This window comes from Sprattus sprattus (assembly GCF_963457725.1).
Source record: "Sprattus sprattus genome assembly, chromosome: 5".
Classification (NCBI taxonomy): domain Eukaryota; kingdom Metazoa; phylum Chordata; class Actinopteri; order Clupeiformes; family Clupeidae; genus Sprattus; species Sprattus sprattus.
The window spans coordinates 7,261,561-7,288,949 of NC_137924.1; the positions used below are offsets into that span (position 1 = coordinate 7,261,561).

The following is a 27,389-nucleotide window of genomic DNA, read 5'->3' on the forward strand; positions in this document are numbered from 1 at the left end:
AAGGAGCTTGGAGTGGTGAGCCCCCTCAACACAGAGTGCAGTCAACGTGGCAAGACACTGGACCTCAGCAGGAACAACATCTTTTTTCTTCATTCCAAATTTTTAAACCTTAGCGAGCTCAAGTGTCTCAATCTCTCCGGTAATGCCATGAGTCAAAGTTTAAATGGATCTGAGTTTGAAAACCTCCAAAATCTTGAATACCTGGACTTTTCATTCAACCGTCTGGACACAATGTATTCGTCGGCTTTTCGGGAGCTGGCCAACCTCGTTGTACTCGACATCAGCTACAACAGTCACTACTTTGAAGCCGAGGGTTTAACGCATATGCTCAATTTCACAGAGAACCTGCTAAAACTTAAAAAATTGCTAATGAACTACAATCACATTTCAACGTCCACAAACACTGAGATGAAAAGTTTCTCCCTTGAGCACTTGGAGTTTAAAGGAAACCGCCTTGATATGCTCTGGAGAGATGGGGATACTAGATACTTAAACTATTTCACTAACCTACTCGTCTTAAAGAGACTTTACATATCTGAGAACAACCTAAACTACATCCCAGATATTTTTCCAAATCTGCCAAAACATCTCACTGAACTGTACATAAACAATAACAGACTAACAACTTTTCCCTGGGAGAAACTAAGATACCTTAAAGAACTAAAAGTATTAGACCTCAGCGAAAATCTTTTAACTGAGGTCCAGGGAAAACTTTCCAATAATGCAGTCTCTCTCAAAGTGTTAATCCTGTGCAGAAACCGCATCTCAGAAATTACCCCACTGTTTCTGAGCAATATAACCAATCTGAGAGTCCTTGACCTAAGTTATAATGAAATCCAGCACATTGACCAGTCCAGCTTTCCAGAAGACGTTATCATGAAGCTTGACACTTTATTTCTTAACAACAACAAATTCCTCTGCACCTGCCGTGCCATCTGGTTCGTCATGTGGCTCAACCGCACTTCCGTTTACATTCCCAAGATAGCCACAGACGTCAAATGTGCCGCCCCAGGTGAACAAGAAGGCAAAATGGTCATCTCCCTGTACCTTCCAGCCTGCCAGGAGAACTCCCTCTCCATCATTCTCTACATATTGCTGACGTCTCTGACCCTGTGCTTTATCGCTCTCGCAATATCCAGTCATCTCTTCCTCTGGGATGTTTGGTACATCTACCATTTTGTATCGGCCAAGCTGAAAGGTTACAAGCCTATGGATCCAGACAGCAACTTCTACCATGCCTTCATCGTCTATGACAAGAAGGATTCTGCCGTGTCCGAGTGGGTTATGGAGGAGCTGCGCGTCAACCTGGAGGAGCTTGGGGATCCAGCCTTGCAGCTGTGTCTGGAGGAGCGAGACTGGGTCCCGGGGTGTCCCCTCATTGACAACCTCTCCCAGAGCATCCAGCAGAGCAAGCGAACGGTGATCGTTCTGACCAACAGCTACATGAAGAGTGGGAACTTTAAAATGGCGTTTTACCTGGCCCATCAAAGGCTCATGGATGAGAAAAACGATGTCATTATTTTAATTTCTTTGGAAAAGATTCCCTATACCTCCAAATACCTTCGACTGAGAAGGAGGCTGTACAAGAGGTCAGTGCTGGAATGGCCGTCTAACCCACAGGCACAGCAGTACTTCTGGTATTGCCTCAGAAGTGTCTTGGTCACTGACAGCCAAAAACATTACAGCCCACTTTTCCAGGAGACTCTTTAATTCATGTTTGGTGTCGTATAAACGAATAACGTTATAATGTTTGTAGAGAACCACTGTATTGCACAGTTACATGAAAATATGGAATTTCATTATATTTCAAGCATCTCCTTGTGAATTGTTGATGTCCAAAGAGGTTAGCTTTGTGATGAAAGTGCAGATCAGGCTGAGATTGTTTGTAATTATTTTAAGGACATGAGGTGAGAATAACAAATGTCTTTTATTATGGAGCCAAAACACTCTGAGTTTGGCATTGATAGAAAAAAAAAAAAAACATTCAGAGATGCGTTGCCCAGTAGATCTATGCAAATAATGTATTTCTTGTCCCTCCCATCAAACTCTTTCACTACTAAAATCTGCACTGTCCAACTGTGTTTCAATGCCAAAGTTCTATTTTTTGTTGTCTATTTTGTTTTTCTGTCAATGCCAATATTGTTGTTTTTTTTTAAGACTAAAGTTCTTGTTTTAGCTCCATGTTTATTAAGCACAGTAATACGTAATATGCTTTTAGCTTCATGTTTATATTAGCGCAGTAGGCCTACTACGCGATATGCTTTTAGAAACAAGACTGGCATGCACCTGTACAAATACATTTCACTAAATAACATTCATTTTCTAATATTGTGTTCTTTGCCCATAAAGTTTTATTTCATTTTACACATATATTAAAAGAAAAAAATACAAAATGAAACTACACAGTACACATGCATCATACAAATGAGTTACAGGTGTTCACATCTTTGATTCCATGGTGCTTTTACAGCTCCTACATTTCCATGCAGGCAATTCTTTTCAAAGTGAATCAAAGTTCAAGTAAGGTATACATTTGATCAATAGCTGTGCCCTGGAATGGAACTAATTATTGCATGTTTCTGACAGTAGAGAGGTAGGAACAGTGAATCCAGTTTGGGAAGAGATATAATTACTGTATATCTTCATTGACCTCAGGCTCAAAAATATATGTGAGGAACAAGACATTATTCACAAAGACAGGTGGCGTAAACCACATCATTATAGTTGTGTGACAAAGAGTAAAGCGAAACTGGATCGATATCTCAACGGCTTCTGAAAGGACTATAACTGCGGGAAAGCGGAAGCTCTATGGTCGGATAATGTTTAAAGTGCTCAATTATTTACAGATGCACCTGTTGGCAAATCCTTCCTCTTGAAGGATCTGGCCTTTGCCTCACCTGTTACATACATGTGACATGTAAACATTATCTGTGTCAGACCACCTTGATATTTCAGTTTGCCACAACATTATTCATCCTATTGCCTGTGTCCAATCTTTTTGTGGAATGTGTTGCAAGCCTCAATTTCACAAAATTATATATCTTCAAAAATGATTCAGTTGATTAGGTAAAACATAAAAGTCCTTGTCTTTATACTGCCCTTGTTTGAATATATATCAAAGAAAATGTATAAATGACTATTTTCAATTTTTAATCTGCATTTCGTTTATTGATTCAGCTTTTCTTGAGGTGTGGTTGTTGGCTAGATCAATTTAATTTCCCAGTGAAAGGGCCGATAAAACCAGGGACTCACGCTTGGCGGTTTGATTGAAGTGAAATTAATTCAGTAGATTATAATATTTTTTTCAACATAATTGCATTTTAAGTGCACCAAAACAATTTCACAACCAAAACAATTGTACTGATATTTATTGATTGAAGGACAAATAAAATCCAAACATCTCTGAGGTCAAGACAAAAACACAGCCAAAATAAATCGCATAGTCAGAAGTAGTTGTAGAACCCCCCCTCAAATTGATGATCAAGACAATTGAAATAATAATCATTTCTATTTAATCACATTTTATTTAGAGACATACACACAATTATGATCATAGCCAGAATCAAGGGAAACAATTGGGTTTAGTAATTCTTTTTTCCAGAGGCTTTGTCACTGAAGTAATGAGCATACATCTTATTGTACATCGCCTGGTTCAGTAACGCTTTCTTCCAGTGGCTTTGTCACTGAAGTAAAGAGCATAGATCTTATTGTACATCACCTGGTTTAGTAACGCTTTCTTCCAGTGGCTTTGTCACTGAAGTAAAGAGCATAGATCTTATTGTACATCGCCTGGTTTAGTAACGCTTTCTTCCAGTGGCTTTGTCACTGAAGTAACGAGCATAGATCTTGTTGTACATCACCTGGTTGTCCACATGAATGGCATTCCTGAGACACTGCCAGAACCAGGGTTCAGCTGAAGGATTCTTTGGCCATTCCAAGATGCTATTCTTGCACAGTCTCCTCCTCAGACGCAGGAAGTGGGAGTTCTGCAGCACCGGCTCCAGCAGCAGCAGCACGATCACATCCATGTTCTCATCCAGCAGCCTCTGGTGGGCCAGGTACACAGCCATCCTGAAGTTCCCACTCTTCACGTAAGACTCAGTCAGCACAAAAACAGTCTTGCGGCTGTGAGAGATGCTTTGCGTTAGATTGTCCAGAACTGGCATCCCAGGTGTCCAGTCTCGCTCCTCTAAGCAGATGGGTGAGTGTTTGTCGCCCGTCTCCTCCAGCTGGACCCGGAGGTGGTTTAACACCCAGTCTGAGACCAGAGGGTTCTTAGTATCATACGAAACAAAGGCGTCATAACGGCTATCTGACGATTTGAGTGGATGATAGCCCCTGAGTTTGGCCTTAATGTAGAACAGAACATAGGAAGCGTCCCAGTAAAACAAGTGCATAGTGGTAGCAGTGCATGAAGTCAGAAGGATGAAGAGAGTGGACAGGAAGTAGAACAGGAACGCCTCTCTGTCATTGACGCATTCATTTATATCAAAGAGTATGACTGCTTGGTCTTTCCTTTCTTCTGGCATGCGGCATGTTACGCTGGTAGCAAGTCTGGGGATAAGAACATCACTGCCTTCTATCCACAAGATGAACTCTAATAAGTCACATGTGCATTGAAATGGATTTCCTTGCAGTAGCAAAGTTTTCAAGCAGGTTTCTGGCCCTGATGGGAACGTTTTTCCACTGAGTATACTGAGCTTGTTTTTAATTAGATTAAGTAATCGAAGACTTTTGGCACCATCTATGAATCCTTCTGACAGTTTAGATATTCTGTTATGACTCAAGTCAAGCACTGCCAAAGTTTTTGTGTTTTCTGAGAGATTTGAAGAGACTGTTGACAGCTCGTTATAGCTCATGTCTAGCACCTCCAGATTGTGCAGGTAACTTAAGTTACTCCACTGAAAATCAGTGATGCTGTTATGGCTTATATGTAGTCTTTTAAGATGAGGTGGTAAGCTTCTGAAAACCTCAGAGGGTATCTTCTTGATGTTATTATATGATATGTCAAGTTTAGTCAATTTCACAAGATAGGTAAATAATTGATGGTAGGAGCCATCGCCCTTCGTCCACATGCGATCCAGTTGATTGTGTTGGAATTGCAACTCCTTTAGAGATGTGCTGTTCATGTGTTTGGTTGTCAAAGTGAAGATAGCATTGCCACTAAGATTCAGTACCCTCAAAGCAGGAAGATTCTCTAAAAAAATCAAATTATGTGTCACTCCAGCGACTATGAAGTAATGATTGTTGTAACCTAGGTCCAACACCTCCAGGTGCTTCAACTCAGAGAAGGCAAAGTCATATGCTGGGTCAACCTTGTTATAGGACATATCCAGGTAAGTCAGGTTTGGGAGCAAGGTGAACTCAGTCCCATTGGGTGCTGCTGAAAAGCCGTTTCTTGAGAGATTGAGGCAGAGGATATCACCAAATCCTTCAAACTGCTTGGGAGAAATAAAGAAAAGATTGTTTCTGCTGAGATCCAGCACTCGGCCAGTATTAAAACATTCCTGCTGAATAAGACCATGTGACAGTTCATAAACAAATTCGTTTTCCTCAATGTAATTTGCTCTCACTGGAGCATATGATGATACAACAGCATTTGATGCAGACGTGTTGTTTACAGGCACTGGATAGAGTCTATTTTCTGACAGATACAAAAGAGTCAACTTAGGCAAGTTTTTGAATGCGTGGGAGTTTGAACGTACAATGAAATTTACCCCCAGGTTAAGTACAGAAAGATTTGTTAAATTCTGCAGTGGTCTGAATGTGTGTTCCATGATTTCCTGAAAAACATAACCTTCAATATGTAATGTGCGAAGGGAAACCAACTTTGAAAACTGTTGGGATAGATTTAAGGTGTTTGGGTAAACACGTAAATCATAGTTGTATGACAAATCTAATTTCTGCAGGTGATGTAAATTCATCAAAAAGCTCCCGTCAGCAATCGCTACCCACAGAAAGTTGAAAGAGAGGAAGAGATCAGTCAGATTACTTAGATTCTCAAACCAAGAGCTATTTATGGTGCGTAGGGAGTTTCCTGATAGTTGCAACACTTGCAATTGGGAAAGACTGTTAAATGCTAGTGGGTGAATTTCAATGGATCCATGTTTGCATGGTACACATGGATACGGGGCATTCTCACATCGTGGACAGTTTCCTTGAATCCTTAAAAAGTTCAAGTTGACCAAGTTGCTGAAATCGTCTTTGTAAATGCTTTCTATTCTGTTGGCAGCAAGATCAAGCTCCTTGAGAGATACTGGTAGGCCTCGTGGAACTTGGGAGATGTTGTTATAGGACAGGACCAGATTTTCCAGATGGGTCAAGTTAGAAAAGGTTGTTTCTTTAGCTCTGAATGTTTTGTTACATACATTCCCACTGTAACAGTTTCTGGACAGGAATATTTTAGTCATATGTTTTAAATAAGAAAAGCTGTTGTGGGTGAGCGATGTGATTTTATTTTGTCTTAATTCAATATGCTGCAAACCTGCTGGGAGTTGTCTGGGCACATCATGGAGCCCAGCACCAGCGAGATTCAAGTTCTGTAACACTGTCAGATTCTTAAAGACACCCTCTGCCAAGCGTAAATGTTGATCCCCGTTTATCCAGTTGAGGTCCAGATGAGTCAGGTTGGGAAAATGTCTGAAACTGCCCAGCGACAAATTCCTTATTCTGTTCTCTGCTAGGCTTAACCAAGTAACATTTCCGTAGATTCCATCCGGTATGTCCTTCAGCTGACGTTTCATGCAGTTAAAAACTACGGTGTTGGTTGTTGCATTGACGTCAACATCACAAGGGACTTTTTTCAGATCCTTAGTGACAGAAACCCCCAAAGTCAAATTGATGACAAGAGAAAAGAAAAAACATGTCACTATTAACCAGAAGGTGTTGGCTGCCTGTTGAGATGCAAAGATGATTTCATTAATTACAGTGATGTCTAATACTGTGTCAAAAAGTTAATGTCAAAACAAGTTTGTAAAGTTCTTTACTTATTCAATAGTATAAAATAAACAAAGTGAACAACAGTACAGTAAACAATTAGTAATAATAATTAGACAACATTACATTCACTTGATATGAGATGTTTAAAAAGGGGATTTATCTCAAATGTTACATATTACTCCAATTCATGCATTCATTAATCAATTCATTCATGTATTCTCACCATCTTAGTGACTGTTTTGAAAAGTAATGACTGACTCCACAATATTCAGAAGGAGAGGGTCGAACATTGGTCTACACTCCTCCCTGACAGCTCCAGCTCTTTAGTGTGCCTCTGATACAGTGAGCATGGCTTCACAGAGCGGGAACTTTAGAGTGAATTTGCATCGATTTCCTCTTTGGTGCTTTGCCATGGTGGTGGCCAATAACTATCGCTGTGTAGGAAGCTAGTTGTGAACATCAGCGCACCAAACCAGTCTCTGATGAGTGACTCTGCCCTCTGCCTCGAACAAAAGAGGAAGGTCTTATACTTTCTCTTCCCCTTTCACAAAGAGCTTGGCAAACCATAATTCATGTTTGTGAAAGTAAGACGAGGAACAAACGTTTTTGCTGAAGAAGAAGGAACACACTGGCCCTCTGGCCAGCAACACAAAGTTGCCACAGATTTGGTTGCATTCATTCCCTCCTAGTAGACCCCTTCTTGAAATCAATAGTGAAGCACACTATAGCACTGCCATCTGATGATGCTGGGGGATCTGCATAGGCAGCGGGAGATGGATGATTGTGGTGGTGGTGTCTGGTAACTGGTCCTTCAGCATTTGAACAAGCTTACGGCGCCACATTTGTGAACCACAATGACAGGCAGTATGTCAGCACACTTTCAATGGCACAGTGGTAGAAATTCACCAGAACTTTGGCGGTAGGTTAGCACTCTTCAGGTAGAATAATAATAATAATAATAATTCATTTTATTTGTAGTGCACTCAACATTCAAGCAGAATCTCAGAGTGCTACATAGTTAAAAACAGCTCATAACAATAGCAGTTTAAAAAATATTATCGGTTTTAAAAAGTAGGAAAAGCCTTTCTGAATAAAAAGGTTTTTAGGCCAGTCTTAAAACAGTCTAGTGTCTGTGTTGCCCTTAAGTGGTCCGGGAAGCTGTTCCACAGTCGCGGCGCTGCAGAAGAGAAGGCCCGGTCGCCCATGGTGCGTAGCCTAGTGTTTGGGTAGAAGACGCGCTGTTGAGCTCCCCCGATCACTGAGGCAGTATTGCTGCTCCAGGACAGATCCTCAGTCACTGTCACTCAGGCCTAAGAACTTGCAGTTGGCGACCTTCTCCACTACCTCACCGTTTATGCAGTGGGTCTCCTTGATGTTCAGAGCCAGTTTGTGACTGTTACACTGCCACATACTGCCAGCTCATATACTTCACTTCTACACATCATTGTTTTAGATGATGGCCAAGCACTGTGGTATTATCTGCCGATTGAATGGTGGGGGACAGGAGGGGGAGCTGTGATGTGTGAACAGGGTGTAAAGTACTGGACTAAACACGCATCCCTGTGGAGCACCGTTGCTTAGGGATAGAGTGGATGATACATGCTTCCCCAGTCTGACAGCCTGTGTGCGGTTTATTCAGAAATCCAATACCCAGTGGCAAGATGAGGTGTTCAGTCCCAGGTCCTGTAAATTGGAAATGAGTTTGTTGGGGCAGGATTGTGAGAGCATTCATGCATAGGTGTTATTATGCTCCAGGTGTTTTGACACAGTATGAAGCACAATAGCTACTGCATCTTCTGGCGATCTGTTCTCCCTCGAGGCAAACTGGTGATGCTGGTGGAAAGAGGCTGGAATGATGCTTCCTTGTGACCAGTCTCTCCAATTCAATTAAATTCAATTCAATTCAATTTTATTTGTATAGCGCCATTACAATACAATTGTCTCTAGGCGCTTAACAGAGCCCAGAGCCTAAACCCCCTTAGTGCATGAACAATGGCAACAGGGGCAAGGAAAAACTCCTTGTTAGGCAGGAAGAAACCTTAGGCAGAACCACGGCACATAAGGGGGGACCTATCTGCTTGAGGTCGGCCGGGAACATTAGCAGGAGAGGGGGGAACTGCCACAGGCCTGTAGTCGTTCAGGCATGTGACAGCTGACTGTTTGGATACTCGGATTACTGTCAACGTTTTGAAGCATGCACGGATGAGGATAGGGAGAAGTTAAAGATGTTTATGAAAACCTCTGCCAGCTGATCCACACTATCTTTAAGGACACGGCCCACCACCAGTGTTCATTTTGGCAGCTATTTTAAGACGAAAATGCATATTAGTTTTAGTCTCATTTAGTCATTTTTATCCTTCTTAGTTTTAGTCGACGAACTCATTACATTTTAGTCTAGTTTTAGTCACATTTATAAGTCTATCTGATAGCCACATTAAACTCCTTTCTTTCTCTTATTTACATTTAGTCATTGATCAGACGCTTTTGTCCACGTACAAGGGAGAGAACATTCAACCTACGAGCAATAGAACCTGATGTAACAATAAATACTACTTTACATAAGAAATATAAGAAACAAAATAGCAAAGAAAAAGAATGCAGGAATGTAACTGCTGTAATTGCAAGTTAAACACTTTCTTTATGAAATCTGCGAGAGTTGCACTTTCTTTTTCTAAATAAAATCACAAACAAAGATATCTGGTCCAACTTTCAAACAATACTAATTGGCCCTCATTTGTTTATAAAGGAATCACACAAAAGGCTTTGCTAACTTGTGAAAATAATTTGTTTATTTTCATAAAACCTGAAAAAGACAGGTTGGACAATGACATGACAGGATGGACACGTTGTGAAATGTAATTGAAAGGCCTCATAAATGCAATAAATTATGTAAAACAAATCTTTTCCCATGTAGGGGGAAATCAGTTGAACACTCAACTGTAGAACAATAAGAAAAAAACGTTGGAGTGGAGAACGGTTTAACATTGAAAACAGTATGTTACAGAGAGATCACTTAAATCAATTCTGCAGTTGCTGTTCCACAAACTTCCAAGCAGACGCTTCAATCTGTACAGAGCGCTTGTTCAGAGCCTGTGGTTCTAGTATAAGGCAAAGTACCTGCCAGTCATTGTACCAACAGATGTCCTTCTGGAGACTTGGCCAATGGAATTTGTTCATTCCATTGCGGTGCATACACTTTACTTTTACACTGTGCCCCCCGCATCTATGATGACACCTGGTTATGCTTCATTGTCGTAATTAAGAACACACCAATCTCCAATGTGCTTGACCTCAATCATTTCTGGTCTTCTAGAGTTATCTGTCTTTCCACATGCTGGGGACTCATCAGATCAAACATCCACTAGAGTGACCTCTTGAGGGTTAAAGCAGGGGCAGTCCAAAACACCTTCCTCCCTTTTACACAGACGAAGATACTCTGTTGACTATTTGACTACACTAGTCGCCAGGTGTCAGACTGATAGCTTGGTGGATTCTCATAGTGCCTTTTAAGGCAACTATTGCAGGTACCTATAGTGAGGGGGGGGGGGGGGGGGGATCAAACATTAATACACATGAAAGGATCAGATTTGACAAAGCTAGTCTGTAATCTGGATGGGAGAGGGGGAGGACAGGGACCTATAACTTTTACCTCAGTCTTTGTTTCAATATTCCTCTCTTGGACGAAGAACAGCTCGACAATCTGAGTTTTATTGGAAAACCCTACAATCTGCTTTGCTCAAAAAAAGAGACGAATTCTAAATGTAAAACCTTTTTTTCAAGCCATGCTCCCTCTGTCCATTAGGGAATCCCTGCCCCCAGTTCTGACATTAAACTACATAAACCGGTAATGGTTTTGCATGTAGGCCTATCTAACTATAACATGTTCGAACATTCAACCAATCAAATTTGCATATAAGATATTTCAAATGTATTTAACATGTATTGCGCGATAATATGCTCTGACATGACCGGAGAATGTCTAGAGGCGACTAGTGTGGGCAAAAAGTCAACAGAGTATCTTCGTGTAAAACGAGTAGTACCAGCTCAGATGACTTCTTCCGTGTGACCCGGTATTTCTGAAATATGGATTTGGCCGTTGTGTGTGCTATGCAACGAAATACTGGCTAATGAAAGCCTGAAGCCTTCGAAATTGTAGATACATTTTGAAACAAAGCAGGCCAACTATAAAGATAGACTTTTTTTTAAACGTATGAGCCAAAACCTCGAGGCATCCCCAAAAAAAACAAACAAAAAAAACAAAAAACATTTTAACGTGCCATCACTGTTTAGGAGCAGGCACTGCGTGCATCCTATCTGGTCTCCTACAGTTGCAGAAGTTGCCATCGATTTGTGCACTGTACTCATATGTGAAAAAGAAGCAGCGAACTTAAAGACAATTCCCTTGACAAACGACACTGTTCATGTGAGGATATGTGACATGTCAAATGATGTTGAGCAGCAGCTCACTGAACTGATCCTGACTTTTAAACAGGTGCATGTGTTTTCAATGGTAAAACAGTGGTAGAGTATTAAGTTGTTAAATTATTGGCCTGATGATTCATGCTGATTATTAATTGTTGGGTCGCAACTGCACTGGTATCAAAAAAATGTGGGTCATGGAGCAAAAAAGGTTGAGAACCACTGCACTAGAGTGACCTCTTGAGGGTTAAAGCAGGGGCAGTCCAAAACACCTTCCTCCCTTTTACACAGACATGAAATGTCTCTGTATTTCATCTGGCCGGGTGTCACACTGATTGCTTGGTGGATTCTCATAGTGCCTTTTACGGCAGCTATTGCAGGTATCTATAGTCAGGGGGGAGGGGGGGGATCAAACATTAATACACTTTACCACAACACATGAAAGGATCAGATTTGAAAAAGCTAGTCTGTAATCTGGATGGGAGACGGGGGACAGGGACCTATACAGTAGATTTTACCTCAGTCTTTGTTTCAATATCCCTCTCTTGGACGAAGAACAGCTCGACAATCTGAGTTTTATTGGAAAACCCTACAATCTGCTTTGATCAAAAAAGAGACGAATTCTAAATGTAAAACCTTTTTTTCAAGCCATGCTCCCTCTGTCCATTAGGGAATCCCTGCCCCCAGTTCTGACATTAAACTACATAAACCGGTAATAGTTTTGCATGTAGGCCTATCTAACTATAACATGTTCGAACATTCAACCAGTCAAATTTGCATATAAGATATTTCAAATGTATTTAACATGTAGCCTATTGCGCGATAATATGCTCTGACATGACCGGAGAATGTCTAGAGGCGACTAGTGTAGGCAAAAAGTCAACAGAGTATCTTCGTGTAAAACGAGTACCAGCTCAGATACGACTTCTTCTGAAGAACCAAAGAGGGAGTTTTACAGGCGTGTGACCCGGTATTTCTGAAATATGGATTTGGCCGTTGTGTGTGCTATGCAACGAAACACTGGCTAATGAAAGCCTGAAGCCTTCAAAATTGCAGATACATTTTGAAACAAAGCAGGCCAACTATAAAGATAAAGACTTTTTTTTAAACGTATGAGCCAAAACCTCGAGGCATCCCCAAAAAACATTTTAACGTGCCATCACTGTTTAGGAGCAGGCACTGTATGCATCCTATCTGGTCTCCTACCGGCTAGCTCAGTGCAAAACGTCCCATACGGTTGCAGAAGTTGCCATCGATTTGTGCACTGTACTCATACGTGAAAAAAGAAGCAGCGAACTTAAAGACAATTCCCTTGACAAACGACACTGTTCATGTGAGGATATGTGACATGTCAAATGATGTTGAGCAGCAGCTCACTGAACTGATCCTGACTTTTAAACAGGTGCATGTGTTTTCAATGGTAAAACAGTGGTAGAGTATTAAGCCTAGTAGTGGTAGTAATCATAATAATAAAATAATAATACAATTGTTAAATTATTGGCCTGATGATTCATGCTGATTATTAATTGTTGGGTCGCAACTGCACTGGTATCAAAAAATGTGGGTCATGGAGCAAAAAAGGTTGAGAACAACTGCACTAGAGTGACCTCTTGAGGGTTAAAGCAGGGGCAGTCCAAAACACCTTCCTCCCTTTTACACAGACATGAAATGTCTCTGTATTTCATCTGGCCGGGTGTCACACTGATTGCTTGGTGGATTCTCATATTGCCTTTTACGGCAGCTATTCCAGGTACCTATAGTCAGGGGGGAGGGGGGGATCAAACATTAATACACTTTACCTAGTAACCACAACACATGAAAGGATTTGACAAAGCTAGTCTGTAATCTGGATGGGAGAGGGGGGACTGGGACCTATAGCTTTTACCTCAGTCTTTGTTTCAATGTCATTCTCTTCGATGAAGAACAGCTCCACTGATGTGTCCAGGCTTTTCAGCTTGTCATATAAGCTCTGGGCATCAGATATGTCTCCTCCATGGGCCACAATCCGATCTGCTGGCCTCTTGAGGGCCCCACCCACATCGTCTGGTACCCCCTTCCCATGACTAGCCTTAAAGAAATTCCATGTTATTTCTTTGAAGCCATACTTGAAGGGTTCCATTGTGAGGTAAAAGAAATGTCCCTTCTGTCGATACTGCGTTGCAGGCCCGTCGCTGAAAAAATGAAGCTTGCTGACTTGAGGGTGTCGTTCTCTCACTACCTTCAGAACTGGATCAAGAAGGGCCCAGATGGCCACAGGATCCTGTCTTCTGGAGGGTGATATGGAGCAGAAGGTGTGCGGCGCTTGTTCCCCAGGGGCACACAGAGACCCGTCTGTAAAACATGCTTCAAAGCCACTCAGGCAAAGGGAGGTAACACGTCAAATATGGTTAAGCACCTCTCAAACAGACACCCTGAACTTTTCAGAGAGTTCTCAGAACAACAGGTTAGCAAATGTGATTATAAACATGAACACCCCCAAGGTCAGACATATACAGCCTAACACGAGTTGCCTTAGCCTAGTTTAGCGACAAGCGATTTTACCCATCACAGAATTTTGACGATGAGTATTACAATGACCATAATGCAGTGTGGTTACGTAACTAAAGGGGATGTTTCACGCTTGTAATGTGACCTGGCATAATGTATAAGTGATGCATTTAATCTTCCATTAGTACGGGTCGTTTTTATCTTTGCAGAAGGCCCTTTTTTACAGAAAGGTTAGCCGAAGGCATATCAGATGACCCTATGTATTCTCTTTTAAGACGTTGATCTAGCTTTCAATTTGGCTGCAAGAACGTAGCCCTGTTCATCGTCAAAATTAAACTCTAGAGAGAGAACGCTATACGTGTATAATCAATGCTATGATGTCACCATGTAGTTTTCATTAATATCTTGCCGGAGGCTTATACTAATATGAACCACACCACCACAGAAAAGAGTTAATCATATTTCTTGAATAGATATGTGTACAGTCGGTGTCGGTAAAGAACGTCAGTCGGGGATACACGTTTTTGATAACATAAGGTTGATATTTCGTGTTTGTAAATGTCTTTGTTAAAAATAAATGTTTAGAATCATCTCCGTTGGAAAAGCTTACAATCTGAGTTTTATTGGAAAACCCTCCAATCTGCTTCCATCAATATGTTTTTTTTTTTTTTTTAAGGTAAACATTATTTAGCTTCTCAGCACATTTTACAAAAAGATCACTTAAAAATCTATCTGACATACTGTCAAGTAGAGCCAAATGTAATAAAATGACTATCTAAAACTTTTGACATATTAGTACTATATGATTTTAGTGTAAAAGAGTCCAAAAGAATATAACATTACAAATAGCTATAAGCCTTTATGGTTTAATTTGGGATGCGATTATGAAGGGGTCCTCGGAATATTTTCTGCCCTTTGAGGGGTCCCTGGCCCCATAAAGTTTGAGAACCCCTGATCTAGATAACATATTAACATTGTTTATAATGTAAGTGTTGTGAAATGCAAGCTATACTTGGCCAAGTCAACACCTCTAGATAACATATTTACAATCTAAATAACATATTAACATTGTTTTTAATGTAAGTGTTGTGTGTAACACAGTGATTTTTGCATAACAAACTAGCTGGTTAACTTATTTGACACAAGTTATTAGAAATGAAGATTGCCCTATTTACAACTACCACCATGGATAGCTTGCTCATCGATTGTAAGCAAGTGACTAGGGCTAACATGTTGAAATAGATAATAATGATGTTGACAACAGCACCAGCTTGCTTATTTTACCAGATCATAACGTTCTCAATTTAAGACATACCGTTAGCTATGCTAGCTGTAGGGAACGTTACCTCATCTGTGAATAGCAAGCAAACATTTGGCAAGGTCAACACCACATCTTACCTTATCACTGTCACCAGTCGGTGGTTTTCCAAATAAATCAGATATTTTAAAATGTTTTGAGGCACCTTCCTCCAGACATCTTTTCTTTTTATCTCTGAGCTTTTCAGCTCCACCTTTGCATTTTGGTGCCAACGACATGCTCTCACGCTCAAAAACAACTCCGTCCGTTAGAGAGTGACGCAAGTGTTGAGTAGGCAAAGCAACTTATTATTATCATTTTTTTATGCAACTCAATGTGCTTTACATAAACAATAACAGGAAAAGGCACAAATAAATAAAATAAAATGTAGGCTAGAGTGATTGACATTTAATAACACCTAAAACAAAGTTAGACTGACGGAAGAGATTGACAGAGGCAGCGACGAGCTGTGCCTCATCTCAGATTGCGCAATCCTTCACAAACTGGATTGAGCGTGAAGCGCCTCTCTAGCTTGGTGGAGCTTTTATGAGAGGTGGCTAACCTGAATTCTTAAAATAATCTAGGTGTGGCTTCTTAGTTAACTTAAGCTATGCAAAATCAATACACACACTGTTTAAAAAAACGAACTATTTACTTAATAAACCAATGCATTCATTCAATTGTCAGTTCCAATACACAGCTCATTCAATACTGTACAACACAGGGGCCCAACGAAAATAAAACAGCCGGGACATGAAACACTATATACAGTTACCCCAGTTCAACGGTGCAAGCCTGAACGTCGCTTGGGTTCGTTGAAGCCAAAAACAAAATGGCTGCTTCACCTTGAGGGCAAAATTAAAACGTTATGGTACCTTGCTTAAATGAGCCTGTGTGTAGCCACACACACAGCAGAGGAGTGGCGGCAGCAGGTGGAGTCCAACCGAGAATCCAGATGACGAGAAGAGTCGACTGGTATCGTCACCCTCAGATGATGAAGACGGCAGTGACGTGCAGTCAGGGTAGGCAAGGTAGGCACTGCCTACCCTGACAAAATTCAAAGTAAAAATGTTTATTAAATAATTGTATTTATACCGAGTATTCTTGTGATTTATATATGCAATACATACGTTATTCCAATTGTTTAGACGTTATGATGACAATTGTATCAGTTACGCATAAACAAATACAAAAAACCGGTAGAATAAGCAGTGCCTTTACTGTCCATTCATTTTGAACGGCAACGAAAAAGTAATGTCGCGCATGCGCACTTCGATTCTGTATTCTTTAATATGTACGTCGAAAGGCACAACTGTCCTGTGCCTTTGCACGTAAATATGTTATGCCAGTAATCATCTACGTTACGTATCAAACATGGACCAATTAAAATCGAGATATTACTGGACATTTGCGCAGCTGACGTCATTACACCAGCTAAGCGTAATCCCCGCGAAAATCAAAGTAAAAATGACAACAGCGGTATCTACCGATATTGTGGAACTTAGACATTTCTCTAAACTCGACTTTAATAGAAAAAAGGAGTAACTGGCAAGAGGGAGGCCTAGTCCAACACTAAATGAACTTCTGCAGAAAAAGGGACCAAAAATTGTTGTTTCAAACGGACTGGTATGACAAAAAAGATTGGCATTGTGGCTGTGCTAGTCAGGTGAGTTAGAAACTATTTTGAGCCTAATTTTGAAATGATAAGTGTGGGGTTGAATTAATGCCGACTGCAAGCCATTTGCTTTCATATTCAATTGAGCAGTGTGTGTTCTCATTGCTGCTGACTGACATACATAATTGGCCGCTGTGCAATAATTTAGGATAAAGATGGTTGCATTCTGATGATGGACATTAACTGGTGTGTGCGTGCGTGTGCGAGACTGAGTAGTAGGCCACACGATATGTTATCGTGATTAGATTTTTTTTTTAAATATATCGATCGACTGTGCCTGTGTGCCGCACTTGTACCTACTGTTGTGACGTAGCCTATAAGCCTAAACAATAAAGTAATCTGGCTTTCATAACTCAGTGACTACCCTCATACAGACTTCACCGCACGTCACTGGAAGACGGATGACACGGTTCCACAGACTTCGATACTGCAACGTTAGCTAGTCGCTAGCTTGTTAGCTTTGTCCCAGCCTGAAAACTAGCCCCTTGTCCAGCAGCTAAACTCTACTTATCTAACGGTTGAGTTATCCACTCAACTGTTTTAGTATAACCACCAATCCAAAAGTAATTAGAGTCCTAGTCGAACTCATTTAACTATCTGGTGAACACTTAAAATAAACTCTTCTTTCTCCACAATACCGTTACAACTTTCTTCTCTATCCACCTGCTCACTCCACGCTATCCTATCACTCTCCCGGTTTTTTTTAACGTCCCCCTCTACTCCACCCACTTCCCTGTCCTTTGACCTCAGATGTAATTCGCTCATAATCAAACAGTACAGCAATAAAATACATTCACAAACATTTTCACAAATGCATTACACCTCAAATAATAAACATTTTAAATTAATGACATTTTAACCTTAATGCTATGTATTATATCATGAACTTATTTATTCTACCTTATACTATTTATAAACCTATTATATTAGACACATTGAGGAAGACACTCGAAAATCGAAAAATAGGCACCATGAGTGAGACAGATCGTGAGTAGGAGTATAAAACTAAAATGTGCTAATCCTTAGAGAAAACAAGGCTTGTGCTGTCTTAGAAGGAATAAAGTAAATAGCACCGACAGGTGCAGGTAGTGAGCCGGATGATGATGGGCTGGCCGGCTGGTGATGTTGATGGGCCGGTGTTTTGGCCAGTCCGCCCCTGCTGATGAGGAAAAAAAGTGCTTCAAGAAAAATAACTCCTGAGGAGGGTCACAAGCTAAAGTGTCCTGCTAAGTGAGCTAATAGTTGATTTCAAGAAGGGGTCTTCAAAGAGGGAATGCATGCAACCATATCTGTGGCACCTTTGTGTTGCTGGCCAGAGGGCTAATGTGTTCCTTCTTCCTCAGCAAAGATGTTTGTTCCTCGTCTTACTTTTTTACAAACAAGAATCATGGTTTTCCCAGCCCCCTTGTGAAAGGGGAAGAGAGAGGGTAAGACCTTCCTCTTTTGTTCGAGGCAGAGTGCAGAGTCACTCATCAGAGACTGCATTGGTGCGCTTACTGTATGTCCTCACCTAGCTTCCTACACATCGATAGTTATGGTCCATCACCATGGTGAGTAAATTGCAAAGCACAAAAGAGGAACTCAATGCGAATCCACTCTTAAGTGGCCAGCCTGTGGAGCCATCCTCACTGTATCAGAGCCACACTAAAGAGTTGGAGCTGTCAGGGAGGACAGTAGACCAATGTTCGGTCCTCTCCCTCTGAATATTGTGGAGTCAGTCATTACTTTTCAAAGACGCTATTGAACAACAGTCGCTAAGATGGTGAGATTGATTAATAAATGCATGAATTGGAGTAATATGTAACATTTCAGATGAATGTCTTTTTAAAACATCTTATCATCGGAGTGAATTAAATGTTCTCTAATTGTATATTGTTTGTGTTTATTTTTCTATTGAATAATTAAAGAACTTTACAAACTTGCTATGACATTAACTTTTTGACACAGTATTACTGTTACTGAAATGAGGACATTACTGTAATCAATTAAATCATCTAACATCTTTTTGTCTCAACAGGCAGCCAACACCTTCTGGTTAATAGTGACATGGTTCTTTTTTTCTCTTGTCATCAATTTGACTTTGGGGGTTTCTGTCACTGAGGATCTGAAAAAGGTCCCTTGTGATGTGGACGTCAATGCAACAACCAACACCGTAGTTTTCAACTGCATGAGACGTGGCCTGGTGGACATACCGAATGGAATCTACAGAAATGTTACTTGGTTAAGCCTAGCAGAGAACAGAATAAGGAATTTATCGGTGGGCAGTTTCAAACATTTGCAGAACCTGACTCATCTGGACCTCAATAGGATAAACGGGGATCAACATCTAAGCTTGGCAGAGGGTGTCTTTAAGAATCTGACAGTGTTACAGAACTTGAATCTCGCTGGTGCTGGGCTCCATGATGTGCCCAGACAACTCCCAGCAGGTTTGCAGCAAATTGATTTGAATCAAAATAAAATCATAAATCTTACTCTAAACAGCTTTTCTGATATAAAAAATGTGACTAAAATACACATGTTCAAAAACTGTTACAGTGGAAATGTATGTAACCAAACATTCCAAGCTGACGGAACAACCTTTTCAAACTTGTTCCATCTGGAAACTCTGGTCCTCTCCTATAACAACATCTCCCAAGTTCCACAAGGCCTACCAGATTCTCTCAAGGAGCTTGATCTTGCTGCCAACAGAATAGAAAGCATTTCCAAAGACGATTTCAGCAACTTGGTCAACTTGAAATTTTTAAAGATTCAAGGAAACTGTCCACGATGCCAGAATGCCCCGTATCCATGTGTACCATGTGAACGTGGATCCATTGAAATTCATCCTCTAGCATTTAACAATCTTTCTAGATTGCAAGTGTTGCAACTATCAGGAAACTCCCTACGCACCATAAATAGATCTTGGTTTGAGAATCTTAGTAATCTGACCGATCTGCTCCTATCTTTTAACTTTCTGATGGAAGCAATTGCTGACGGGAGCTTTTTGACGAATTTACATCACCTGAAGAAATTAGATTTGTCCTACAACTATGATGTACGTGCTTACCCAGAACAATTAAATCTATCCCAACATTTTTCAACGTTGGTTTCCCTTCGCAAATTACATATCGAAGGTTGTGTTTTTCAGAAAATCATGGAAGACACATTTAAACCACTGCAGAATTTAACAAATCTTTCTGTACTTAACCTGGGGGTAAATTTCATTGTACATTCAAACTCCCACGCATTCAGACATCTGCCTAAGTTGACTCTTTTGTATCTATCAGAAAATAGACTCTATCCAGTACCTGTTTACAACAAGTCTGCATCAAATGCTGTTGTATCATCATATCCTCCAGTAACAGCTAATTACATTGAGGAAAAAAGCTATAATCCGCCAAATCTTCTTACTAAGCGTGAGTGTTTTAAGACTGGCCGAGTGCTGGATCTCAGCAGAAACAATCTTTTCTTCATTTCTCCTAAGCAGTTTGAAGGATTTGGTGATATCCTCTGCCTCAATCTCTCAAAAAACGGCTTTTCAGCAGCACCCAATGGGACTGAGTTCACCTTGCTCCCAAACCTGACTTACCTGGATATGTCCTATAACAAGGTTGACCCAGCATATGACTTTGCCTTCTCTGAGTTGAAGCACCTGGAGGTGTTGGACCTCAGTTACAACGATCATTACTTTAAAGTGGCCGGAGTGACACATACATTGACTTTTCTAGAGAATCTTCCTGCTTTGAGGGTACTGAATCTTAGCGGCAATGCTATCTTCACTTTGACAACCAAAAACATGACCAGCACATCTCTAAATGAGTTGCAATTCCAACACAATCAACTGGATCGCATGTGGACAAAGGACGATGCCTCCTACCATAACTTATTCACCAATCTTGTGAATTTGACTTACCTTGACTTATCATATAATAACATCAAGAAGATACCCTCTGAGGTTTTTAGAAGCTTACCAACTAATCTTAAAAGACTACATATAAGCCATAACAGCATCATTCATTTAAAGTGGAATACATTAAGTAACCTGCAAAATCTGGAGGTGCTAGACATGAGCTATAACGAGCTGTCAACAGTCTCTTCAAATCTCTCAGAAAACACAAAAACTTTGGCAGTGCTTGTCTTGAGTCATAACAGAATATCTAAACTGTCAGAAGGATTCTTAGATGGTGCCAAAAGTCTTCGATTACTTGATCTAAGTAAAAACAAGCTCAGAATACTCAGTGGAAAAACGTTCCCATCAGGGCCAGAAACCTGCTTGAAAACTTTGCTACTGCAAGGAAATCCCTTTCAATGCACATGTGACTTATTAGAATTCATTTTGTGGATAGAAAGCAGTGATGTTCACATTCCCAGACTTGCTACCAGCGTCACTTGCCACAAGCCAGAAGAAAGGAAAGACCAAGCAGTCATACTCTTTGATATAAATGAATGCGTCAATGACAGAGAGGCGTTCCTGTTCTACTTCCTGTCCACTCTCTTCATCCTTCTGACTTCATGCACTGCTACCACTATGCACTTGTTTTACTGGGACGCTTCCTATGTCCTGTTCTACATTAAGGCCAAACTCAGGGGCTATCATCCTCTCAAATCGTCAGATAGCCTTTATGACGCCTTTGTTTCGTATGATACTAAGAACCCTCTGGTCTCAGACTGGGTGTTAAACCACCTCCGGGTCCAGCTGGAGGAGACGGGTGACAAACACTCACCCATCTGCTTAGAGGAGCGAGACTGGACACCTGGGATGCCAGTTCTGGACAATCTAACGCAAAGCATCTCTCACAGCCGCAAGACTGTTTTTGTGCTGACTGAGTCTTACGTGAAGAGTGGGAACTTCAGGATGGCTGTGTACCTGGCCCACCAGAGGCTGCTGGATGAGAACATGGATGTGATCGTGCTGCTGCTGCTGGAGCCGGTGCTGCAGAACTCCCACTTCCTGCGTCTGAGGAGGAGACTGTGCAAGAATAGCATCTTGGAATGGCCAAAGAATCCTTCAGCTGAACCCTGGTTCTGGCAGTGTCTCAGGAATGCCATTCATGTGGACAACCAGGCGATGTACAACAAGATGTATGCTCGTTACTTCAGTGACAAAGCCACTGGAAGAAAGCGTTACTAAACCAGGCGATGTACAATAAGATGTATGCTCGTTACTTCAGTGACAAAGCCACTGGAAGAAAGCGTTACTAAACCAGGCGATGTACAATAAGATGTATGCTCGTTACTTCAGTGACAAAGCCACTGGAAAAAAGTGTTACTGAACCAGGTGATGTACAATAAGATCTATGCTCGTTACTAATTGTTTCCCTTGATTCTGGCTATGATCATAAGTGTGTGTATGTCTCTTAATAAAATGTGATTAAATACAAGTGATTATTATTTCAATTGTTGAAACCATTAAACTTGATCATCAATTTCAGAGAGATTTTTGGTCGGGTTCTACAACGACTTCTACTTCTGACTATGTGATTTATTTTGGTGTTCTTGTCTTGACTTCAGAGATCAGATTTTTGTATGTGTTTTGATTTCTCCTCAATAAAGAAATCAATAAATATCAGAACAATTGTTTTGGTTGTGAAATTGTTTTGGTGTATAAAAAAATGCAGTCAAGTAGATCAAATATTATAATCTACTGGACTCATGTCATTGCATTGAAAGAACAGAGAGTGAAAATATTCCATCAGACCGCCAAGCGTGAGTCCCTGTTTTCATTGACCTTTTCATTGGGAAATTAAAATGATCTAGCCAACAACCTCAAGAAAAGCTGAATCAATTAAATAAATGCAGATTAAAAACTGAAAATAGTCCTTTGTACATTTCTTTGATTTGAATTCAAACAAGAGCATTATAAGGACAAGGGATTGTATTTTATACCTAATCAACTTAATCATTGCAGGTGTGACTTGCACATCTGTGATGGCACCATTAATGTAGAAAGATATGCACACATTTTAGAGCATCATATGCTGCCATTAAGACATCGTTTTTATACAGAACACATTCAGCCCATATATTCTGTTCATTTTTCATGCTTAACTCTTACTGTATATATCTTATGTATTCACTTATTCCACTTTACATATGCACATACTCTGCACTTTTATTGATATTTTGCACTTCTGGTTAGATGCTAAACTGCATTTCGTCGTCTCATTAATTGTACTCTGTGCAATGACAATAAAGTTGAATCTTATCTAATCTAATATATTATTAAGTGCATGGCTGCTTCAACAGAGAGTGTGGGAGCAAGATTGGCATGCATTCCTGTCCCTGGTGGAGAATGTGTGGCAAATTATAAAGTAGCTTTTTTTTTTGTAAATGGGGTTGTAAGGGATTCTAAATATATGACTTATTATATTATCCTAATTATACGTCACACTTTAACAGTTCCTGAATGAATGAATCAATAAATTAATTAGAAACTGTTCTCATTGTGATATTCCAGACCTACTAGATAAAACCGCAAAAGAACGCCATGTAGTCTTTTTACAGCTGAGTGAGGTATTGCTAAGGTAAGGCTATTATTAGGAAACATGTTAATGAGCATGGGATGATGTGATCAGTGCAATGTTCAGTAAAATACACTACTTTCATCCCAGTAACATTGTGGACCTTTCAGCTGTCTTCCTGTTACGCCCCAACTTTAGTGGCCCTTGGGGCGAACAAACAATCCACCACTGACCCAACTAACTACTAAAACACCATTTAAAAGTACCAAATCCATGGGATTTATTAACAACAAGTACACAACACTACATGACAAAATCCCAGGTTGAGAGGAAGCAAGACCAGCAGTCCCCACGCAAAAAGCCTCTCTCCTGCAGCAGGAAACTGGAGTCTTTAAGTGCTGATTGATCACCTGGCCAGGTGCATCTCATCTAGTCAGGTGCATCTCAACATAAGTTATGTCATTATCATGTCCAGAATGGGCAGTTATGGTGTTTCTCCAGCTACATCCAATGCCTCCAGCAACATACACTGCCTTACAGTTATAAAGTAACAGTAATTCATGTCTTTGATTGCTCAAATACTCAGTTGTTTAGTCCATCCAGACAGCTATAATGACCAATGTATCACTATCAGCAGAGCAATAGCCAGATATAGTGACCCCCCCCCCCCCCCTGATAGATGCTCCCCTTAAATCTTCCATGAACGTTTGATCAACAGCTCTCCAGCTCTCAGGCAATCGGATAAGGACTGCTTAAAGGACAGGTAAACTCAACTGTCTGTCATTACTGACTTTCCTCGCTGCAGGTGGAGCTATTTCTGAACTATCACATCGCTGAGACATGCAATCTTACTCTGCCTCCTTAGGAACGGTTCCTATTTCGCAGTTTGCTCCGACTTCCTCGTCATGCATTTTTTGTTTATTTTTTTGTTTATTTAGAAGGATCCCCATTAGCTCTACCCTAAGACAAAGCTACTTTTCGTGGGGTCCACATTTAAGACTTACATACAAATATCACAACATTTAAAACAAACATTACAATACCAATATCTAACATTTAAAACATACATAACATTACCAATGTCTAACATTTAAACCATACATTACGATTCCAATATCAACATTCAAAATACACAAAATAATGATCATACAATTTAAGATACAAAAAAATAATGCATGTCTGCTGAATGTTCATGAGCTGGTGTTCTGATCATGTCCACATGGTGTCGCATTCACACAACTTTCCGTTTTGAGGCTCCATAGAACAAAAACGTCCCTCTTGAATTAGTAAAATGACACAGTGAACGAATTGTAAATAAATAATCCCTATTTTCATTATCAATCTGTAGTCGACTACAAACCTACAGACCTTAATTCTGCGTATCTGAGTACAAGTACATCACTACATACGCAAAAGTCTTCTTTTTTTATAAGACTATGGTTGCGTCACGGATAAATTTGCATATTACGGAGTATATATACTCTGATTGCGCTACCATGTGCATCACAGCACCACGCCATCTGGAGCCAATTTAACTGTTACCAGTCAAAGTCCGGTAAGCCTTTCTTGCTCGTTTTGTTCCTAAATGCGATCCTACTGCATGAATGTCATCTCCAAAGTGACTCCAAAATACCAATGTTTCGAGGTTATGTACAGGGATTCGACGCGATTCATCAAATGTTTGAATATGAACTGGATTAGACACGTTTATTATCATGTTACATTGTACGACGGGATGATACTGTGAGGTCTGACAAAATCGTCGCAAGTGTTTGTAAAGAATCTGTGAGACAAGGACTTGATCTTACCGGACACACAGCTGTGGTCTTTGTTCATTTGCAATAAAACATGTACAGAATACATTCTGTAGCTGGATCAGCAGTGCGAACCTCGCCGATCGAGTGTTTTCGTTAATTCGTTATCTTTTTATTGTTGTGCTGCTGTGTAAAGCACGAGCATTTTGGTTCGTAGAGAAACCCGTTTGACGCGGAGAAGGGCGGTGGTTGCATACCATAGGAGAATGGTGAAGCCAAAGAGATGCTCCTACTAGACGGTTTACATGATTCCTATATGATGTAGTTTGGGCTATTTCCCTAGTCTTCCCGATCCGTTGTGAATTTTCTTATAATACAGCTTGCGCTGAAGAAAACTAACTTTTGTAATTTGATTTGCTAGGCCCCCATCGTTATGGGTGCGGTTCTGTTCACTATTTGAACATGTGTAAAAACAAGCCTTATCTAGTGTTCATTGAATTACTTGGCATTTTACATTCGTGTTATTAAGGGTGTTGGTCCTTGGCCTGTTGAGGATCATTTGGAAGTAGCGTCATTTGGACAGTTGCCAGCGTCACGGAATCTCTAAACTACTACGCTTGTATTCCCACCAGATTCTCTGCAAACATGTCTGACAAACCTAACCTGGAGGAGGTCACCAGCTTTGACAAGACAAAGCTGAAGAAGACTGAAACCCAAGAGAAAAACCCTTTGCCATCAAAAGAAAGTAAGTATATCTGGTGTATTTACTTGATTTTGGGTTCGCACATCAGTAGAGAAGAAAGATGACGATAGAGGCGGCTCACAAGTTATGTGCAGTCATTGTGATTTGCATATCTGTGGAACAAGAATGATTGAAGTATGTGCATGTTCTAACATATGCCAACTCCTTTTTTTTTTTTTTTTTTTTCACAGCCATTGAACAGGAGAAGCAGGAGGGGTCCTAATGAACTCCTGGTCTCCACTATGCACTGTACATTCCACAAGCATTGCCTTCTTTCACCACTTTTAGCTCTTTAACTTTGTAACGGGAAAAACCTAAAGTTGCATTGTGATTGGACATAACGCAGATGACCGTACAGCCCACACGCCTGACCCCCTGAGCCCCTTCAAACTGCAAAGTAAGAAAATGTTCTGATTGGCCGTCTGCGGAGAAGCGATGCCACCAATCGTGATGTTCCAATCCCCCTCAGCGCTGTGCCACCTGCGTCCTGTCCTCCGTCTGCCCCAAGCCTCTGGAGGCAGAAGGGGGAGGAGCAAGCCTGTGATTGACAAGTCCAGGGACCCACACTTGTAACATCTGGAGTGTTTGATTGTTGGTGACTGATAAAAAAGATCACGTCATGCAGTGTTTTTTTTTTTTTTTTTTTTTGTATAAGTTTAAGTCTTGGAATGCACAAAATTGTTTTGATATGCAAATAAAAAAGAATAAACCTGTACATTTTTGAGTTGCCAATTTCTTCCTTGAGGACTTCAATTTAACTCCTATGGGATTTTTTAAAGATTTTTTCACGTTTAATGATGTGACCGCTTAACAACTACATTGACCACAACCTACCAGAGAATACCAACAGCCACGCCAGTACCTGCATGAGCTCTAAATGGTTTAGAGGCAGTGTGTGTGTGTGTGTGTGTGTGTGTGAGAACAAAAAGTTGAGCCCTGTGGAGGGACTGATATCAGGCTTTGCTGTGCTTTTGTACGTGGATAAATAGACACACTTCAGGCCTGACGCTAGTGATGGCACTGCTCCTGCCAACTGACCTAGAAACTATGAGCTGAATGGCATTTTTTTTTTAGCCACACAATGTAGCCATTAGGCTAAGTCTGCTGGTCTTGGCAAACATTCAGACTTGCCCTGGTCTTACAAGAAATAAATGGAGAGAGTAAGGACGTGGTACTATCCCAAGTATGCATATGGGTAGTGTTTATACACAGCAAATTGACAACTGCTGAAAATAATAAATGTCATTTTAAGTTGATTTGAAAAGCTACCTTTTTCAAAGACAGCTAAGGTGTTAATAGGTGTGATATCACTATGTGGCAGACCAAATGAAGATTCTATATCAGTGGTTCTTAACCTTATTGGAGGTACTGAACCCTGCAAGCTTCATCAGTGCATTCACCGAACCCTTCGTAATTTGAAAAATAAAATATGATTTCTTCAAACGTATGTATGTATAAAAACGGCCCGACATTGCTAGTGTGAACCGGGCCATACTGTGTGTGTCTTGACCCCTGCCGAACCCCTGACAGTGACTCAACGAACCCCTGGGGTTCGATCGAACCCAGGTTAAGAACCACTGTTCTATATGCTTAATATCAAATACCTTTTTAAATTGGGCCTTTAAGTTTGATTTCC

General features: G+C 40.6%; 4 protein-coding genes across 4 annotated transcripts in view; 3 read left to right on the forward strand and 1 right to left on the reverse strand.

Annotated features, from left to right (window-relative positions):
- Positions 1 to 1,710, forward strand: part of LOC308365992 (toll-like receptor 7) — a gene marked incomplete at both ends in the record, with an annotated part of 3,206 nt that extends 1,496 nt beyond the window's left edge. Inside the window, one exon of the mRNA XM_080839628.1 lies at positions 4 to 1,710. Within this exon, the coding sequence (XP_080695754.1) occupies positions 4 to 1,710 (1,707 nt within the window). The remainder of the gene's footprint in view (positions 1 to 3) is intronic.
- A 2,084-nt stretch (positions 1,711 to 3,794) lies between these two features.
- LOC308365993 (toll-like receptor 8) lies at positions 3,795 to 13,477 on the reverse strand (the record flags this gene model as incomplete). The annotated part of the gene is made up of 2 exons (XM_080839629.1): positions 3,795 to 6,893; positions 13,244 to 13,477. 2 exons carry the CDS (start codon positions 13,475 to 13,477, stop codon positions 3,795 to 3,797), a joined length of 3,333 nt encoding a protein of 1,110 aa, XP_080695755.1.
- A 127-nt stretch (positions 13,478 to 13,604) lies between these two features.
- Positions 13,605 to 21,927, forward strand: tlr8a (toll-like receptor 8a; the record flags this gene model as incomplete). Its single annotated transcript, XM_080839630.1, has 2 exons — positions 13,605 to 13,649; positions 18,835 to 21,927. 2 exons carry the CDS (start codon positions 13,605 to 13,607, stop codon positions 21,925 to 21,927), a joined length of 3,138 nt encoding a protein of 1,045 aa, XP_080695756.1.
- A 2,838-nt stretch (positions 21,928 to 24,765) lies between these two features.
- On the forward strand, positions 24,766 to 26,468 carry tmsb4x (thymosin beta 4 X-linked). The gene is made up of 3 exons (XM_080838793.1): positions 24,766 to 24,812; positions 25,644 to 25,756; positions 25,945 to 26,468. Exons 2-3 carry the CDS (start codon positions 25,657 to 25,659, stop codon positions 25,974 to 25,976), a joined length of 132 nt encoding a protein of 43 aa, XP_080694919.1. The 5' UTR covers positions 24,766 to 24,812; positions 25,644 to 25,656; the 3' UTR covers positions 25,977 to 26,468.
- The last annotated feature ends 921 nt before the right edge of the window (positions 26,469 to 27,389 follow it).